This window comes from Esox lucius, chromosome 10 (assembly GCF_011004845.1).
Source record: "Esox lucius isolate fEsoLuc1 chromosome 10, fEsoLuc1.pri, whole genome shotgun sequence".
Lineage (NCBI taxonomy): Eukaryota > Metazoa > Chordata > Actinopteri > Esociformes > Esocidae > Esox > Esox lucius.
In genome coordinates this window covers 20,724,161-20,745,505 of record NC_047578.1, presented here as the reverse complement: position 1 = coordinate 20,745,505, position 21,345 = coordinate 20,724,161, and the positions used below count along the sequence as shown (strand labels likewise).

Sequence of the window (21,345 nt, the reverse complement as noted above, 5' to 3'; positions counted from 1 at the left end):
AATCAAATACATTTTGTGGTTTGTCCTCTCCTGCCATCTCTTTCTCTGTGTCCCTCTGTTTCTCACCAAGGACTCTCTCGCCCAGTCCTCCCAGCTCCATGTAGGCGTTCTGGAAGGCATCCTTCATCTCCTCGTCCATGGGCTGCTCCTTGCCCTGGATCAGGATGGTGGAGCAGCGGTCCAGGATCCTCTCCGGTGCCCCCTTCATCACCAGCAGGTAGCGGTTGTCTTCCTCATTCTCTGTCTCATGAACAGAGAGCTGTAGGGAGGGATTTAAAGATTTAGAAAGAAAACCGTTTTCTCAAACCCCAACTAAATGTCCAAATCATTGACTTTTCTTTTACTCTAGAAGGCATAGCAAATTCATGACAGGGATTCTAAACCGTCTACATCAATGATTCCAGATCTATATATAGCACAGTAGGATAAACTTACATTGGGGTAGACTGTCTGAAGACCTGGGGCTGTATGGAAGTATCAATAGTCTCTTAATAAAGGGGCTGATTCAAGATCAGTTTAGCCATAAGATAACACAGTTAAAGTTGGGACCTGACCCTAGATCGGCATCGCTGGTCTGATCCATGCGATGGACGCCGGTCCGCTCACCTGGTACTTGTTGGTGGAGTTGAACGGGATCTCGGCCACCTTCTTGTTCTTCTCCCTCATCTGTTTGACGCTCCCGCAGGACAGCTCGATGCATTTGAGCAGGGCCGACTCGGAGGCGTCGCCCGCCACGTCCCTCTTCAGTATGGGCAGCTGGTCCTGGGCCGCCTTGAACTGCGCCCGGTTACACAGGGCGGCCACGCGGGCCAGAGCCAGCCACGTCTCCGAGCTCTTGTCGAAGGATGCGCCTGGGGAGAAGAGGGGTGGGGGGGGGGTGAGACATGTGCTCGAAGCGTTCCCGGTGTTCCACGCCCCCCCCCCCAAAGACTCAGTTGAGGCAGCATAAGGGGAATGTACTATCATTAAAAATGCAAACGCCGAGCTTAAGAAACATTAGCAATAGCCCATTTTGAGTGGCCTAGTTATTTCCTAACACATTGGTCTCAAACCTTTGCTTGATCAGCCCTGGGGCCACATCTTGATGTCTAATTCCATTCAGATGAATTGCATTAACACAGCCGTCTGGAAGAATTTGGAAAGTGAGGTTTTGTTTCGGTACTCCAGCACATTGTCTTTATGTATGCATTGTACCGAACTGGATTTAAATAACAATGACTGGGATCCAGAGAGTTTCTGGCTGTCAATGAAAATCACCTCAACAGGCACAAACATCATCTTAATAACTGTGATAGCATTATGCAAACCCAATATGTATTCACCTTCATATTATGGAAAACAAACCTGGCTAAACACAAGAGTTGAGGGAAATGAAACGTCTGTCTCTCACCAGACTGGTCCTCTGTGGTGTCGGCCTCGTGGATCTGGTTGTCGAACCACATGTGGGCCACGGTCATTCGGTTCTGGGTGAGGGTGCCAGTCTTGTCGGAGCAGATGGTGGAGGTAGATCCCAGTGTCTCCACAGCCTCGAGGTTCTTCACCAGACAGTTCTTACGAGCCATGCGCTTGGCAGTCAGGGTCAGGCACACCTGGGAGAGAGAAAAAGGAGAACAAGAGTGAGAGGGAGAGAAAGAAAGACGGGAAAAACGGGATGCACAACTCTAGGTGTTGATTCCCCAGAGACGCTCAAACCAGCTGATGGCATAGGGCTAGATTCAATTCTGTAGCGCTGAACAACAGCCTGTTTGAAATAGAGAGTCTATGATCCTAAGTTACCACAGACGGAATTTGGCAGAATGTGTGTGAAGACTGAATCTGAATTCGCTATAGCGTTTCAGGGGTGCAATAATGCCACGTAGTGAATAGTGCCCGAACCCCTGAGACCTAGAGGAGTGCAAACCTGTACAGAGCCCTCACATCCTTACTCTCCATATGTCACGTAGCATTCAGTCAAACCCAATGCTACGTGACATATCACAGCCCGGGCGTGCAATTCAGAAGGATGGTTACTCATGCCACGGCCAAAATATGGCAGAACATATCAAGTGCCAACTGGAGTGAACTAGCAAGCAGCGAGAGCAGCAACGTCCTACAGTTTACATTAACATGAACCTAGTATATGTGTAGTCTCTTAACAGTTGTCACAGGAGACAACTGACCGGAGGGCGACACGGATGACCCAGGCGAAGACAGGGCCTAAAACAGACGGACACAGAGGAAAGGAGACCGGGAAGGAGACCGGGAAGGAGAGAGAGGAAGAGAGAAAGAGACAAACTAACAGATCACAGGAGACACATGGACACTAAAGCCAGAGCCTGTTACAGACAGAGATGCAGAACCACATATGATACAGGAGCACATAGAAGTAAAGGCACAGAGATACAGCAACACACAAACCCCAAAAGAGAGATCAGACACATAGATATTACTAGAGGCCACCAAGGTAGAAAACAGACACAAAGAGTTAAATAGAGACCGTCAACACAGAGAACAGAAACATAAAGATGAAGAGAGGACATCAACACAGGGAAGAGAAACATAAAGATGAATAGAGGCCATCAACACAGAGAACAGAAACATAAAGATGAATAGAGGCCATCAACACAGAGAACGGAAACATAGAGATGAATAAAGGCCATAGAGCTTAATAGAGGCAGGTAAAGAAACACACAGCAAAACACCACACTCATGTATCCAGCCATGAACACCCACGCTAAAACTCTGCAACCTTGCATACAAACCTGATCCCCCCACACTCAATAACCTTCCAACCCCACATTACCACACACAATACAAAAAATCCCCCAGAAATCCCCCTCACAGTGACAGTAGCCAGCAGTCCCTCGGGCACGTTGGCCACGATGATGCCGATGAGGAAGATGACCGCCTCCAGCCAGGTGTAGCCCAGGCAGACGGCCAGGATGAAGAAGGTGATGCCCAGGAACACGGCCACGCCCGTGATCAGGTGGATGAAGTGCTCAATCTCCTTGGCAATTGGCGTCTTGCCTGACTCCAGACCTGAGGTGAGCGTGGCGATGCGGCCCATGACGGTACGGTCACCGGTGCAAACCACGATGCCGCGCGCCGTGCCTGGTGACGGCGAGGAGGAAAGGCCATATCTCGGTATGCACACTTTATTCATTAATATTTGCTGTTGTGTATGAGATGCCTCAAAACAATGTAAAACACAGTTTTTAATCATGTCCTTAATACAATTTTTAAAACACCCCTTTATAGTAAATGGCCCTAAAGTAATCTTTAAATAAAACGTATTATTTGGAACTGCTGAGCTTTTCTTCCAGGAAATGTTACATTCATAGTTTCAGCCACATGGGGGCGACATACACCATTCTATGAGGAAAACGATAGAGCTTTAATTTATTTTTGGCCTGCAGGGAACAAGTGGTACAACGTCTAAAGACTGTATTAAATCTGACCAGCGCTAAGAGGCGATAGCCAACAATGGACTATCAATGTTTTGCTGTTGTCAAATGTTGAAGAGCAACAGTTTACAAAACAATTCTGAACAAACAGTTGTCTACTGTTGTGGTCTTTATGAAGAAGCCATACCTGTTCAACTTTTGTTAGAAGTTCGGAACAGTGTAGACTTCACAGCAAGGGTAGGAATCAAGACTAAGTGGAGCGACTGCTCGGTGGATAGATAGCAGACAGAAACATATTACACTTGTCTTATTTAAGGGAATACTTGGGAACGGATGTTCATTTGCATTTTTAATTTTATTAATTGTGCTACACATTAATATTTTATATTTGAGTAATTTACAGTAGCGGAGACTCTTGACAAAAATGACACTCAAATGATAATTAAAAAAAAATAAAAATAATATCATTAAAATCTAACGATAGCTAATATAATTATTAATATCAGCCAAATGTAGATGTAGGCTGCTCCAACAAACACGGTCGAAAGTGCTGCACGGTTACACGAGACGTCTACTAATGCGACTCGGTTCATGCCAAGGCAACGTCTGCATAACACCATACAGAGGCCTGGAAGCAGTTAGTCAGACACCACATCAACTTATGCCATCTCCGGAAACCACAGGTAAACACTGATCTGACTGAAAGTCATTTTACACCAGTGGGCAACAGGGGGCAATCCTCTGTTGACAGAACCAACACAACACGGAGCAGTAGGGAGACGCTAAGACAATATTGACGACAGATGGACTGTGCTAGGAGATGAAGACAGAGTGAGTGTAGGCGCTGGGTGGAGGGCCTGTTAAAATGGTGGGTGACGTGTTGCTATGGCAGCCTGCAATTTCCCAGGAGAGGTAGTGGGGGGAAAGAAAATGGTAATGGAACAGAGACGTGTGGAGTTATGGTTACGATAATGAGGATATTGATTAGAACTGCCACGCCGGTAATGATAAAGACAACAGTAGCGGCACTAAAAAAGGATAATGATGATAACGACAAAAGATCTCATGGTAGTAAAGACTGTTATGACGACATTAATAGTGATAATAATAAACAATGGTGACAATGACTATGCTCGTGATGACAATAACAATGGTGATTATGCTCACGGCGGTAATGAGAATCCCGTTGACGGTAATGACAGTTGATGATGATGATGTAAGAAAGGGGTCAGAAGGAAGAGGAGGGAGGCGAGGATGCTGTTGCCGAGACGACCATTACCTTCAACACAGTTGGTGGAGAAGAAAGCAACGTTGCGGGTCTCCAAGGGGTTGTCATGTGTGCAGTCAGGGGACCGGGTTTGGGGCTCTGACTCGCCCGTCAGGGAGGAGTTGTCCACCTGGGAAACAATGTTCAGATTTAATGACGATGCATTCAGGTAATAGTGTTTGTGTGTGTGTGTGTGTGTGTGTGTTGGGGTCAATTTGAATTAAAGGCACTCCATTTTGCAATTGGTTTCAATGACAAAAGAAGATGCAGAAAATGTTTTTTTGACACAGTGTTTGCACTGAAATAATAGAACATTTGAGTTTGATCAATTATTAAATTACAATACAAGTTTACTTCCTAAATTGACTGACTTGAATTGAAACTTACCCAGGCTCTGGTATATGTGTGTGTACACCTGTGTCTTTGTGCGTTTGTGTGTATGAGCCCACGTGCATTTATGTACCTTGCAGCCATGAGAGGACACAATCCTGAGGTCGGCCGGGATCCTATCTCCTCCCTTCACCTCCACCAGATCTCCTGCCACCACCTCCTCAGCGTTGATCTGCATCTTCTCACCCTCACGGATCACCAGCGCTTGCTATGGACAAACCCAGGAGCCCCAACGGTGAATCAGGAACAAAAAAACAACCAACCGACTGACTATACTATACATGGAGTTGTACCACTTACTCAAACCAACAGTAACCAGTAGCAACCACAACCTGATCCCAAACAAAACTAATTCTGACCGTAACCCTGGGCTATGAACCACCATGTCATGGCAGGTTAATACTACCATATTTCAATTTTAAAAAAATGTGGGGAGAAAAACACAAACCCTTCATTTACGTTTACAGTTGTGCTCATAAGTTTGCATAACTTGGCGGAAATTGTGAAATTCTGGCACTGATTTTGAAAAATATTTTCTTGAAGGATAGTGATCATATGAAGCCATTTGTCATCACATGGTGGTTTGGCTCCATTTTAAATCATAATGATAACAGAAATCACCCAAATGGCCCATTCAAAAGTTTACATACCCTTGAATGTTTGGCCTTGTTACAGACACACAAGATGACACACACAGGTGAAAATGGCAATTAAAGCTGAATTTGCCACGTTGGTGTCTTTTTAATTTGCAATTAGTGTCTATGTATGAATATAAATTAGTTTGTTAGCTCCAATGTGGATGCACTGAGTAGGCTAGATACTAAGCCATGGGGAGCAGAAAGGAACTGTCAAAAGTCCTGCATAACAAGATAATGGAACTTCATAAAGATGGAAAAGGATATAAAAAGATATCAAAAGCCTTGTAAATGCCAGTCAGTACTGTTCAATCACATATTAACAAGTGGAACATTCGGGAATCTCTTGATACCAAGCCAAGGTCAGGTACACCAAGAAAGATTTGCCTTTTCTGCGCCAATGCCACTTAAAAGCCTGGTTACAATATGCCCGACAACTCCTTGACATGCCTCACAGCTTCTGGCCCACTGTAATTTTGAGTGACAAGACCATAATAGAGCTTTATGGTCACAACCATAAACGCTATGTTTGGAGAGGGGTCAACAAGGCCTATAATGAACAGAATACCATCCCCACTGTGAAAGATGGTGGTGGCTCACTGATGTTTTGGGGGTGTGTGAGCTCTAAAGGCATGGGGAATCTTGTGAAAATTGATGGCAAGTTGAATGCAGCATGTTATCAGCAATAAAACAATTTATTTGCATTCTTCTGCAAAAAGCTGCGCATGGGATGCTCTTGGACAATGACCCTAAGCACAAGGCCAAGTTGACCCTCAGAAAAAGATGAAGATTCTGGAGTGGCCATCACAGTCTCCTGACCTTAATATCATCGAGCCACTCTGGGGAGATCTCAAACATGCAGTTCATGCAAGACGACCAAAGGCTTTGCATGACCTGGAGGCATTTTGAAAAGTCGAATGGGCAGCTATACCACCTGCAAGAATTTGGGGCCTCATAGACAACTATTACAAAGGACTGCACACTGTCATTGATGCTAAAGGGGGCAATACACAGTATTAAGAACTACGGGTATGTAGACTTTTGGGGTCAGTTCATTTTTTTCTTTGTTGCCATGTTTTGTTTTATGATTGTGCAATTCTGTTATGACCTACAGTTGTATGTGAATCCCATAAGAAATACAAGACGTGTTTTGCCTGCTCACTCATGTTTTCTTTACAAATGGTACATACAGCTCTGGAAAAAATTAAGAGACCACTGCACCTTTTTCTTTTCTTTCCAAAAAAGTTGAAAAGGAATGTTTTGAATGAGGAACAGAAGCGTTCAATTTGCAGTGGTCTCCTAATTTTAACCCCCTGTTCCTCACTCAAAACCTTCCTTTTCAACTTTTTTGGAAAGGAATGAAAAAGGTCCAGTGGTCTCATCATTTTTTCCGGAGCTGTATATTACCAATTCTCAAAGGGTATGAAAACTTTGGAGCACAACTGTACATATGAAAGAAAAGGGAATGAACAGCCTTCGACATTATACTCACTAAAGGCTGAGCATAGCCCCCTACCAACCCACGCAAGTAACAGAACTTTCCCATTCAAATCTAACAGAGATGCTTCTAGTTGTGTGACTTCTATTAAACTCCTTCATTCATTAAGTATCTTATCTTTATTTGAATGGCACACGTGTTATTGCACAGAGTGCTTCTATTATATCATCCTGTTGCCTAGTTGTGTTTGTGTCTTGTACATACAATTGAGAAAAACAAAAGTTCCTTCCCAGGAAATAAAATATATTTGAATTGAAGTGACCAACCATGGATAAAATAACACCGTAGAGAACAAAAGGATTAGGGTCACCAGTGATTTCACGTCACTCTCGCAATGACCCAACCCACAGTTGTCTAGAAAAACAAGTTTGGATTGGGGTAATGGGATTGGAATTAAGATTACAGACACTCAACCCGATTAGGCGGGAGAGAGTGAGAAGAGGATGGTAGTTTAAGAGGTTGCTTTACCTGGGGCACCATGTTCTTAAAGGACTCCATAATTTTGGAGCTCTTGGCCTCCTGGAAGTACGAGAAGCATCCAGTGATGATAACCACAGCCGACAGCACGATACCCAGGTACAACTGGAAAGAGAGAAACAGGCTAACAATGTAAAAAAGCCAACAGAATTGGAACATTTGAACCAAACATTCAAATAACCAGTACGTCCTTCTAACATTTATCAAATAACGGTTTCCTGTGACATTTTAAAAGCATTCGTGAGATGTCACGCAAATGTTAGCTGGAAACCAAATTGGGACTTGGTTGACACGTTGCCTAACATTGTAGGAACGTTCACTGTTTGACGGGGAAAGAAAACTTAATTTATTGATGATTTTGTTAATTATGGCTCTTACTGTTCAAATTCAAGGGTTGGTTGAACCATAAAGCTGGATATACAATACCACATGCCATGCAGGGTTGGGGTCAATTCAGAATTGAAATGAAAACGGCGGACCAATTTCAATTCAGTTGTATAACATGAATTGAAATAGTACACAGGATGCAGAATTATTTGAGTTTGAATTTAAGCAAAATTCGAGAACAGGAAAAAAATATTTTATAAATTCAATGGAATTCTTTGAAATTGAAATGCCTAATTTAGTATTACCCAGGTTCAACTGGAGGGAGAGTGACAGCAAGGAGAGAGAGACAGAAAAATGGTTTAACCATTAATCGCTATAGAAGGTGCCTCCATTCCCCATTCATTTGGGGTTAGTTCAGGCATACTTCTGGTTCTAAGAAAAACATGGATGGAACTACTCAACATTAGACAACAACACATTTTTTGTGATCAAAATGTAACTATTGAACAAATAATGTACATCGTATGGTAAAACCCTTCAGTTCTCAGAGATCATCCTTATAGATCCTATTATGGGGTGTTAGAGCACAAGCTGCGTCACTGATCTGCATTTTAAATTGGTCACTTTTCTTCATTCCCCACTAGCTAATCCCTCCTGATCACCCTAATTGACTGGGTCATCAAGGAGGTGTCAGACAATTACGTTTTGAGTCCCACCCAGTTTACTGCATTAACATGAGGCTTCTATCAGTCACAACTAGACAAACACACTGAATTAGGAAATTGCTTGTATTAAGTAATGCCAATAATAATGTGAAAGTGCATCACATTCAAGCTGTGGGGCTTTTATTTGACATTAGCGTATCCAGAATGTGTTCATCTAGTTTGACAGATAAGCTTTTCATTTTTTCAGGTAGGAGGAGTGGTGTTTCATCAATGATAAGCTCCATCCCTTCATCTTCACTTTTATTAAAGCCCCCAAAGATGGAATACCATGGCTTTTTCCAAAGACAGAAATTAACCAATTCGTCATCAGACAATATGCCATTTTTCAGAGTTTCTGAAATCTTTCAGTGCCAATGAACCACAACTTTTCCAGCAGAATGCCAATTCTTCATATTTAAAACAAAAGTCTAGCTTCAACCCAAACGTCCGTCTCCACCAATGAATCCCTAAACTGACATGGTAGCCATTTTGTTGGGGGGGGTCTGCCACTCACGTTGTCTCCAGCGGGCTCGTCCTCGGTGGCGGCCTGGATGGCGTAGGCCAGGAAACAGAGGATGGCGCCAGTCCACAGCAGGATGGAGAAGCCGCCGAAAAGCTGGCGACAGAACTTGACCCACTCGGGGGTGGTCGGTGGAGGCGTGAGGGCGTTCGGGCCATCGCGAGCCAGGTACTCAGCTGCCTTGGCATTGGTCAGACCCTGGGTAGAGGCAGACAATTGAGGGGCGGGGGAGGGAGGGACGGGGAGAAGGATTGCTATTTAAAGGATATACTTGTGATAGGGTTGGCTGGCAAGATATTTTAAGAGATAAAATGATATTACAATTAGAGTTAAATTATTTCCCAAACATGGAAAACTGTTAAGGTGATGAACTTGCCTGGACAATATCAGTGGAGTACTTCTGGCAAACCTCCTCAACAGACATCTTGTGTTCTGTCTGAAGGCGAGAGGTTGATAACATTCTATTCATCTCGTATGTATAACGGAATATTTGCAAATACACTGTGGGAAAACCGCTTGAGTCCTAGGCATATTCTCATGGTTTGGCTGAGTGCCTCATAAATCCTCTTCAAACAGGATCAGTTCACATTGGCATTGCCTCTAACCACATTGTTTATACATCAAATACACACAATTTCCTTTGCCACCAGGTTTAGGCATTGCCAACAACAAAATAAAGAAAGATTTTTGGAATACAGTAGACTGCCAAAATGAATTGTCAAATAATAATCCACGTTTTTGTTTGTGAATTATTTGCTCATTCCAAACACTATACTAGAAGACAAGACCTCTTCAGATTAACACTGGCACCTTATAATGGGCTAAATTGGTCTCAGCTAACTATCCCATGATCGAAGCAGCGATAGGGAGGCGAAAGTCAGAAATGTTTCACGGCAACTTACCAAGGGAACTTCCTTTTTCAGGTCGTCCATGTCCTTGATCTTCTTCTCTGCCTTGGTGTCTGCCTTCTTGGGTGACTCCTTCTCATCCTTCTCCGTCGTGGTGGCCACACGGTAGCTGTCTGACCGTCCATACTGCATGACAAACACAGAGACTCTCAGAACACACACCCCTGACCGGTACAAAGTGGAGTTGTAGGTCAACCGGGCGGTTCCACCTGGAACTGAAATTGCACTACAGCACCAAAAGCTAAGCCACAAGTAGTAACAAATGCACTTGGATAACTCACAATATGGCTGCTAGCTACTTGAATGTAGGCCACGATCAAAAAAGCCAACAGAAAGGCTGTCATAATTCTAGTTTCTTCAATATTTTCCACTTTATTTTCCACCTGGCCATATTCCTCATTAAAATGATAAAAATGTAACTGGAAATGGTTTAAAATTAGTGTTGAAATCAAGATTCACAAGTAGTATTAGATATGGTAACTCACTTCCTCCGTTTGAGATGGTTCAGTTTGCCAATTATATGGTTCTCGATGTTAAAATGTATTTCGGTCTTGTTGACATGGTGTGGACCACTGTCATCTCTATTGAAACGCCTTGTTTGGGATATTCCTGTCAGATCCGTTTTGAGATTCGCCAGCTGAGCCAGAACCCCAGCTGTGTCTTAGCTGCTTAAGCAAGCATTTTCTTTTAAAATATGGTTTGTCTGAAGTCTGAACTTGAACGCGCACAGCGATCAAAGACGCGTTGGAACATTAGCTCCATTTTGTAACTAAACTCAACCACGTCTACCTGCCGGCTTCCTGCTGTTCCATGGCCCTTATGACCGCCCTGAGGTCACCGCTCTGAAATTAATGACTGTCAACATAACACAAAGGCGCCCAAACATCCTTTCTTCTCATACCAATTCCCCCTTCATTTACTCTCTCTGCACCCATCCCATCTTTCACTCCTTCGCCTTTCATCTCGCTCTTTCATCTCTCCCACTTGCTTCATATCGTAACAGTCTTCATCTCCTTCATGGACAATGTGAGCGTTGTGTTAATACAGTGGCAGGACTGAGAGGGACCTGACATAGACGATTCTGTGAAAAGCTTATGTTGAGGACACATTGGCCCTGATAGCCAGACAGACAATGCCAACCTCTCCGGCGGCAGGGTAGTCAAGTGTTATAAAGCACTGGGCCAGTAAGTAAAAGGTTGACGGTTCCAATCCCTGAGCTGACAAGGATAAAAAAAAAAAACTGTTCTTCTGGCTCAGTAAATTGCCAGCAGATATTTGCTGTAAAAATAAGGTGTTCTACGCATAGATACCTGGTAAACCACAGTAATAAAAGATGTATAACATTCTTTCTAATGTGCCCAGATGGTTACACCCTAATTCCAATCACCTGTGTTGTCTTGTGTATCCCCCCCCACCAGGTGTCTCCAGTTTCCCCATTATGCCTTGTGTAATTTAACCTGTGTTGTCCGTTTGTTTTGATGCCAATTCATCTTGTGCTGTTTCTAGAGCTGTCCCCGTGTTTCTTGTTTTACTGTTCTCAGGTCATCTGCTACATTTCGTGTGTGCCAAACCTCTGCCTGCCCTGACTGGATCCCATCTGCCATTTCCCTGTACACAGCCTATCAACATCCCGTGTACCGAACCTCCGCCTGCCTGTGACCTGCCTCTGCCTTTGTATTGGTTAGATAAACTTTGCCTGAGCATAGAACTCCGGCCTACTTAGTCTGCATTTGGGTCTGTCTGAGCCTTTGGAAGGATTGATGTCTCGTTATGTGTTCATCAGGGCCAACGTGTGGTAGTAAGGTCATTTACCTTCTCTTCTTTAAAGTATCTCTTAAACCACAGCAAAACATTAAAACACACTGCGAACTGACTTTGTGTATGGTCGGCGGTACATTCATGTGGTGTCCATCTTGTGTAGCCTATAAGGTTATTATGTGTCATGGTTCAACTACATTCTACATTAACTGATTAAAAGACTAGACATTGCCAATAAGGGGAGAGGTTTAACAGCATGCTGAAAGGGTTACTATGAAACAACTCCAAATTGTTGTGTTGCAGCTTAATCAGGCTGCTTGACGCTTTACGAGATATCTTCCCATGAGCCTTAGATGACTCATCTTTCTACTCTGTCTCCTTCTGTTTCCCAGCATCCAACACACACAAACCAGGAAGGAACACTGAGTGCACCGCAGGAGAGCCAAAATGTCACCCACTAAACCCTGCAGTCACCTAAACTCAACAGGCCTGGTTGCCACTGCTGACACTCCTCTCCCAGTCAAATGTATTCTGAAAAGGGCAGAAGCGGAAGGACACACTTCTGTTTTCTGGTGTCAGATATTTTTACTGCTTTAGCGTTTAAAATAGTTTTCTGTCCGGGTAATCAGGCACGTACTGTGGTATGGTAAACCAACATCCTGTTATAACTCTTTTTCCTGTCAGAATCGTACCCTACCACCTTATAAACTACCGAGCAAAGGTTTTGGAATCAATTAGAAATGGCCTTGTTATCTAAAGAAAAGCAATCTGTTTGCCCATTACACCAAATGGATTTTTTTATGGAATATCTACACAGGCTTGCAGAGGCCCATTATCGTTATTATATTGTGTTTGCTAATCCATGTTTATCATTTTAAATAGCTAATTGATCATTACAAAACAATTTAGCTAATTTAAAGAAGATAAAACTGGCCTTCAGACTAGTTGAGTATCTGGAGCATGAGCAATTGTGTGTTTGATTACAGGCTCAAAATGGCCAGAAACAAACTTTCTTCTGAAACTATTCTTGTTTAGTCTATTCTTGTTCTGAGAAATGAATGCTATTCCATGCAAGAAATTGCCAAGAAACTTCTAGAAGATCTTGTACGACGCTGTGTACTACTCTCTTCACAGAATGGCTCCAACAGGCTCTAACCAGAATGGAGAAGTGGGAGGCCCCGCTGCACAACGGAGCAAGAGGACACGTTCATTAGAGTGTCTAGTTTGAGAAACGGACGCCTCATTTGAAAAACAGACGCCTTCATTAAATAGCACCCACAAAACACGGTGAAAGAAGCCATATCCCAGACAGGCCAAAAATTAAGACGGGCAAAAGAACGCAGACACGGGACAGAGGAAGACTGGGAAAACGTGTTATGGACAGAAAAAGTTTGAGGTGTTCGTAAAACAAATGTGTACAGGCCAACAGGATTGACCGTGATGTCAATGTTACAGTCTGTGTTTGTGTGTGTTTGTGTGCGCGCGTGTAAGTTGTGATTGCGAGCCATCTGTCATGAGGACGGATAATGGGAGGATCCTGACAAGCAATGGGATTGCCGCTGTTTACTACAGTACAGGATTAACCCACTGACTGAAAAATATAGTAATACGACCTCTTTTGAACACAGGTCAGCTAGTAGAGCCCAGAGTCCAAACTAAACATGGAGAAGCTGCGTTTAGCACTTATGCAGTACACAACTGGAATAAACAACCAGAAGATCTTAGACGTGGCCCAAACGTATACATTTTTAAATCCAGGTTAAAAACACTTCTCTTTTCACGTGCCTATGACTGAGCACTTAAACTAAACCACACTGTTTAGCCTTATAGCTTCCTATGTTTTTAGCCCATTTTTTATCTTCATGTTTTCTTATTGAATTTTTTATTATTTTTATTCATTTTTTTTATTATTCATTTGTTTTGATGTTTTCATTTGAGTATTTGTTTTTATGTTATTGTATTTTTATATTTTTTATTTGACTTTTCTTTGTAAAGCACATTGAATTGCCTCGATGTATGAATTCTGCTATATAAATAAACTTGCTTGCTTTGTTCCTCACTTCTTCCTCTCTCGCTTTTTCTTGTCACCAGGGGTGCAGCACAAAATTCTGGGCCCTGTACATAGGTGGTCTCTGAGGGCCCCTCCCCTCTTTATTCAAGATTATTTTTATTTTATTGAGGGCCTATCTACACTTTAGGGCCCTGCACATTTGTACCCCTTTTCCCCCAATCCGACGCCACTGCCTACCCACTTTCTGCCCCTTCCATTCCCCCTCACACTCGCACAATTCTTTCTGTCTTTTATGCTCAAGTACACTCCCACTTAATACCTCATGCAGCTGACAGGCTGCAGTAGCCATCCCAGTCAGTTACGCACTGATTAGCCTACAGTCCACAACAGACCAGTCTGAATAGGGAGACAACAACATTATCGCATTCATTCAACAGCTGAGTCTAACCCACAAATTGTGTGTAAAGGAAATCACTTTTGTTTTTAATTGGTCTATTTTGGGTCTATCTGTATGTAGCTTACTGTCCTAACGTCTCTGACTGTTTCAGTCTGGTCTTGAATAAGATAAAGGGCCAACGCTCTGTCCTTTGATCAACCGTTTGTAGATCTAATCCAAACAAAAAATCTACGGCCCAGGCTATTTTTGAAATACCAATATTTATTTGTGATCTTGATTGCGTATTGTCATTGACCATTCCCCAGACGCCCCTAGCCCGTTAAACACACGCAGACAAACATTCACGCAAGCACTCGGCCACGCCGCTGTAGATTACAATGCCATTCATAAACAAATCCGACTTTTGTTCACTTAGGTGCCAACCTTTAACATTTAACAGTTGCGTGTGGCTCAGTTGCTAAATACTTAGAAAACTAACTTGGCAACAAACAATAATATCAAAGTCAAATACCAGCATGTGTAGTTACAGGAAATGCTACACTATCAATTCAGGAGACAGAAACTCACCACGGTGACCTGTGGTTTTAGCTCAAAGCTATGAGAATGTGGTTGCTATGACAACATGCATGGGGTCCTGAAAGCCTGAAAGTATGGTGACTTGTGGAACTAACCTTTTCTCGGTGCTCTGTGTGGGCTACTTTAAGGATATAAAACCTGGTCCACATCATGGATGCGTTCTAGGCATGCATACCGCAGGTCAATTCAAATGGCAAACTGCCTTGCCACATCTGGACAGTATAATACACGAGAATGGAATTGATCTCAATGCTAAACATGATTTAGAAAAGTAGTAAAAGCTTTATAAAATATACATGCTTATCTATGCTTATGCCTGAAAGGAGCTCGATGAGGATCTGTTTGTTCGTTTTGTTGGGAATAAAATAAAGGTCTAAATGGATAAATGATGGTTGCAAAAAAAGAGCCAAACCACTGTCTATATTTATATAGGGATAAATAGAAAAAACAAACATTAACAAAATAGAGGGATCTGCTCTGAAAGGCAATAAGAGCAGCAACACGGAGCAACACGGAGCTCATCTCTGAGCAGGCAAGCCTTACGTATTCCCTGTAACTAGTTCTCCTAGTACAAGAGTGTTTTGGCCTTAAATAGAGTCATGGAGCATTACCATCAGTGATACACATTTGCAGAGACACATGGACCTGCAGGTGATTAACAGGAATAACCATACACACAATGTTCCAGTCAAAGACGGTCAAGGGCTGCCAATAGACACATCTAATGGACACCTCTATCGGCTCTTTCACAGCAAAGGAGATTGTTGCACAGGATTTCAAATATATTTCTTTGTTTCTTCTCTACTCTGGGCCCTGACAAAATGCGATATTTGCCCACACTGTGAAAGAAGCACAACTATATTTAGTCATCATCAGTCACAAACCCCTCCTGTGATGTCTGAGTTTTAAATAGACCGAAAGCTTGATTTTATTAGTTTAATCTCCCCACAGAGGTGAGGCGTTTGATAGGGACCAGTATCTTCTTATCAACAAAAGCTCATCAACTAAAATATGTCATGCATGAAAATAAAAATGTATAAAGAGAAATATATAGAAAATATTTAAAAAATTGTCCACTGAGATAAAATGCGTGACATGTTTCGTTTAGAATCCTAGATCTAAAAGCAAACAAACCAAAGAAAACAGAAATATAATGAAATTATAAATCCATTAAAAATAGAACAGAATCTGATGTTGGGGCATGAGATAAGCCATGCATAGAATGTACTTATAAATATATAAACAAAATACAAAACTGACAGAATTTTCATGAGTTTTCTTCTTGGGGTGAATTGCCTTAGTTAGGTTGAATGACAGGGTTGCAGTACAGTTTGCAAAACTTACAGAAATAACACATTGGCCTCCACCTGCACCCAGATGTCTACTACCATAACTTGTTATTGCAAATGACAAATAAACCTTTTGAACTTTGAACTTTACTGTCCAGCTCAAGAACACCAGAATTGGCAGGTCCACCATTGGTGCCCTGTTCTCTTCACAGAAGAGACCAAGTTCACACTGAACACATGTGACAAGACGTAAAAGAGTCTGGAGATGCTGTGGTAAACGTTATGCTGCCTGCAACATCATCCAGCATGACCGGTTTGGGGGTGGGTCAGTGATGGTCTGGGGAGGCATATCCTTGGAGGGTCGCACAGACCTCCATGTGCTAGCCAACAGTACCCTGACTGCTGTCAGGTACCGGGATGAAATCCTCAGACACATCGTCAGACCGCATGCTAGTGCGGTGGGCCCTGGGTTCCTCCTGGTGCAGGACAATGCCTGGCCTCATGTGGCCTGAGTATGTAGGAAGTTCTTGGATGACAAAGGCATTGATGCCATTGACTGGCCCTCCCGTTCCCCAGACCTGAATCCAGTTGAGAACCTCTGGGACATTACGTATCGGTGCATCCGACACCGCCAAGACTGTCCAGGAGCTCACTGATGCCCTGATCCAGGTCTGGGAGAAGATCCCTCAGGACACCATCCTCCGTCTCATCAGGAGCCTGCCCAGATGTTGTCGGGAGTGTATACAGGCACGTGGGGGCCAGACACACTATTGAGTCACATTATGAGTTGTCATGAAGAAATTCACGCAAGTTGGAACAGCCTGCGATTTTAATTGTTTACTTTGCTTTTCTGTGTCAGTTTGAATCCAGCCCTCAATCGTTTGGTGACTTTGGTTTCCATTGACCGTTGTTAAGTCATTTCGTTCTCAACAAATTACACAATGTACAGGAAAGATTTTGATCTTTATTATATTTCCTTCATCGAGACCCAAAGTGTGATTTAAGTGTTCCATTCACTTTTTTGAGCAGTATATTTTCACTGGGTAGTTACTTCAATCTGTCATTTATATTTTCCCTGAGTAGCTACTCTAAAATATAATTTCCTCATTTATCATTGACGACTATTTCAAGTGGCACAGGGTTGCCGATAAAGCTGTGTATTTAAGTTGTATCTACCTATCAAACATGTTTTGAAGAAACCCCCAAGAAAGTATGGTTCAGACCTGCTCCAAAAAATGTTTTTCTGAATTTCATAGTGCTTGAGACAAATAGACCACAGACATCCCCTCCACAGAAGTAAGTCATCATAACACACAGGTCACTGGGCTGACCTAGAAAAGAGTAATGCACACTAACCAGTCACCCTCCCTCCTTCATCCTTCTCTCCATCCTTCCCTCTACTCCAATCTCTTTGTTTACATTGCCCCCGCCCCCCCCCAGCAAAAGCCCACCCATCTGCTTCTCTGTTCTGCTGTGATCTATTCCTCTGGTGTTATGGCTTTGGGGATTTCATCAGGAGATACACAGACAAACTAGTAACTACAGTGATAACTACATATTGTTTAGCATGTGATTTGTGTTGAGTTTGTTTGCCTTCACTGATTGACTGTGCTTAAATACATAGCTAAAAGGGTCGAATTAAAATGTCACTATACTTATTAACACACAGAAAGCTTACTTAATCCCTCCTCTTGCTTTAATCCAACAGAACCCATGAAACACTACATATCTCTAAAGCCCACTGATCAAAGGCATCTTTCAAACTGACTAACTCTCCACTGAATGTCTGGCAAGAGCTTGACATAAAATGGCTACTGTTGACTGAATGAAATTGACAGACCTGTCTTCCAATTAGCTGATGAATGGGGATGTGAGGTTTCCTAGCAACAACCATTGCCCGGACCATTAAAATTATTAAAATTAGAAAGCTGAGAGGAAAGAAAAAAAGATTGATCCCAGTTATGTAGCTATTTTCATTAGATTACTGATTTGAAAAGGGTTGTGTATGAGGTTTTCTAATGCAAATAGCTATATGTGTTGTACAAGAACATAACTCAGTGATTGTATGAAAACGTATTTAATGACTAAAATTGACTGAATCAAAATTTCGTATTGTAAATAAAAAACAGCTTCTTCCTATTTCCATTATTTTACATTTTCTTCTGAAGTTGAATACATATGTAAATTATATCGTGTTTCACATGAATGTAAAGAATGTTTTCGTTATAACAAGGTAAAGAATCAAACTAGGCTTTAGGCATCCGTATCTAAACCAAAGGACATACTTCTGTAGACATAACTATCTAAAGTCATCAGTGAAAAAGGGGAGATCTTAACTTACAGACAGTATTTGAAATGTTTTATACCTTTGAGTGAACAGTTTGTGATCAACATCTAATTGACCAACATTTCACTGATAATCAATTAATGTTCTATTCTGGACACCAATTAGGAAGTTGGCAGCCCCTAAATCCTAAGCCCTTGAATCATATTTACATGGCCACATCTAAGTGCATTTGTGGATCCTAAGGAGAGTGAGGGTGGGCGTTGGCTATGAGGTGTGTGGCTACACACCCCATGAGGAATCTGACCAATAAGGTTAGTGTGAAAAATCACACTGATTAGATTTAACACTTTGCTGTGAACAACATTAGCCATGTGACTACAGTTTGCATTGAATTGTAGAGGATGCCTCAAAACTAAATCAAGGTCTGAGGAAGCAACTTCTGTAAACTGGACAGGTGCTTAAGATGGCAATCAAAACGGAATCCGGTTTCGAAGAGGATACCCCCCTGAAGAAAAGTGACGAGGCCGAGTGCATAGGGGATGTCTACATAGCCACTGGAGTCCAGCCTCTATCTTCATACCTCTGACAGGTGTCTCCCTCCCCACAACCCCACCCCCCTTTCGCTGTCGTTCATCAATGGAATGGAGATCGATACGTCCGATAATGGCCTTTCAACCCCCCCTCGCCCTTGATGACATGACCTGTGACAACAGGAGGTGAATTGAGGCGCGCTGGTCGTCGTTCTCTTTTGGCGAGTCTGAATTGGGCATTGGAAAACGATTGTTTTGATATTTTAGACAGCGACATTGAAAATATGTTGCAAAAGAAATTCAGCATGACATGATTTGGCATATCTGCTGTAATTAGTTTGATGAACAAAAAAAAACTCCCTTAAGGAACGGTTTTGTTCCGTGGGAGGCTGCTTGTCCACTACTAGCCAACAACATTCCTTCTGCTTTACTCCGACAGTTCCATTACCTCACTAGTCCATCCCAATGTTGAGTTACAAGGCTCCCCGTCCTCTATCTATCCCCTCATGGCGTTTTGTCAACAAATCACAGTCCCAGTACAGTAGTTTTAACTGCCACTGTCTGGCCTACCCTTTGACGCGAGAGAGTATACGCGCGCGATTTCCCCCTCCGGCTTTCCAACCCACAGTACAACCATAACAGCGTGACACCATTTCAGACTGATGATGATACTCATCGCGTGAGATGAACTGTCGCCCCGAATGAGGTCCGAGTAAAAGAATGAAAGCCACTGGCCTATTTCATCACAAGCCATTAAGAATGACATCATCGGCTTGGAGATAGCCTATATCAAGCGATGGATTAGAACGTTTTGTGCTTTTTCCAATGGCTAATAAAACGTAAGTTAGCAGTTAGTCACCAGTATGCCTGATAATAAAGACGTATATCAAGATTATCTATAAGGCTACATACAATTTCCCAAAGCCATATAAACATGGGGGAAAATGCATCCATTTTAATGCAGCTGTCAGCATGTTACCCTATAGGGTAGGGTAGGTACCCCAATCAAACCACTCTTAGCCTATTCCTTATCGAGATTCCCACAAAGAACGACGTTCACAGCTTCTGGAACGAAGTTATTACTTTGTAGGACGGTTGTAAATCATCTAGTCGACAAGAATTCCAATATTATCTTTCAGTTTATTTAGATTTGATAAGAATGTCCGCGATAATCGCTGCACAATCATTGCTATAAATACTAAAATAGGCCTACGGTTAAGCAATTTGCCTGTATGTGTCATTCAAAATCAATGTCATATCCAACCCAAACAGTTAATGGACAAAAGGTAACCGGCTAACTTGGGATTAAGGCTTGGAGAACAGCTGGTTTTACAATTGGCACAATGGGTTGCGCGCCTTTTACCCAACCAGGGACAAATACTCAATCGTTCAAGAGTCCATCCCGCCGTATAACTGTATTAATCTAAATTCCGGAGCGGGAATGAAACCAAAGATTCCGCTCTCCTGGCAACTCCAACATGACGCACGGGCTGGGGTCTGGAGAGGAAAGCAGTCTGGAAAAGTAGCGGATCGGTTGTTGTCAAACAGCGCAATTCGGAAAACGTTGCAAACAGCAAAACAATGTTAATAATGTTATCTAGCCATGGAAAACAGAATGGAAATTATGAGCTAATGAATTAATCCCAACATGATCTGCCATAGTTTCGAAGTGAACAATGTTCTCATGTCTTTTATAGGTGTTAACCTTGTAAGTTGCGTTGCACATGTCTCACATACTAGGCTACAGCTATCCATTAGCACATTTTTACACACAATTTAAACAGAAATAGCCTTGGTCTTACCCCCATCTCAGCGCAGTTAGTCTGGTACCCTCAGCAGATGAAACGAGTATTTGTTGGATTTAACTAAAATAGCTGATAGTATAATGTAGAAATAGAAGCGAGAACTGTATTTCGCCGCAACAGGAGGAAACACGCTCTTCTTCTAGACGGATTACAGGACAATGATCCACTAATAAATGATCAGAGCTAATTTATAATACGAACGGGCATGTGAAAATGTGAGAATGCAACGTTTCATTGAACACATGCAAAATCTAATTCGCCCGCCCCCAAATAAAGCGATAGGGCACGTTTTAGGCGTAAAATGATGAAATGACAGCCAGGCAAGCAATACGCGTTGCTCTGTATTTTGCGAAAATGATGCCTGGTGAAATTGAACCGCGAGCCGCTCTGTTGTTCTGATTACGTGTCCCTCCGCTGCTATGCCCAGCTGCCGCGACACTCCCTTCGCACAACCAACTCCGCGTGTAAAAGAAGCGCCGTTGGGTGTGAGAGATGCGCCGCCCCAATTTGCAAGGCAGGACAGCTAGGTTGGTACCTAATCAGCCGCAGCTAAAATCAACCCACAGAAGATACTGCGACCCAA

The 21,345-nt window shown here is 42.7% G+C and overlaps 1 protein-coding gene across 1 annotated transcript in view; it reads right to left on the bottom strand.

Annotated features, from left to right (window-relative positions):
- atp1a3a (ATPase Na+/K+ transporting subunit alpha 3a) overlaps nt 1-21,345 on the bottom strand; it is a 31,345-nt gene extending 10,000 nt beyond the window's left edge. Inside the window, exons 1-11 of the mRNA XM_010901455.5 lie at nt 20,760-21,345; nt 10,104-10,235; nt 9,578-9,637; nt 9,196-9,399; nt 7,642-7,755; nt 5,114-5,248; nt 4,663-4,780; nt 2,822-3,090; nt 1,391-1,589; nt 607-851; nt 67-259 (exon numbers count right to left, since the gene is read on the bottom strand). Coding sequence (XP_010899757.1) covers nt 67-259; nt 607-851; nt 1,391-1,589; nt 2,822-3,090; nt 4,663-4,780; nt 5,114-5,248; nt 7,642-7,755; nt 9,196-9,399; nt 9,578-9,637; nt 10,104-10,235; nt 20,760-20,765 — 1,675 coding nt within the window. The 5' untranslated portion in view covers nt 20,766-21,345. The remainder of the gene's footprint in view (nt 1-66; nt 260-606; nt 852-1,390; nt 1,590-2,821; nt 3,091-4,662; nt 4,781-5,113; nt 5,249-7,641; nt 7,756-9,195; nt 9,400-9,577; nt 9,638-10,103; nt 10,236-20,759) is intronic.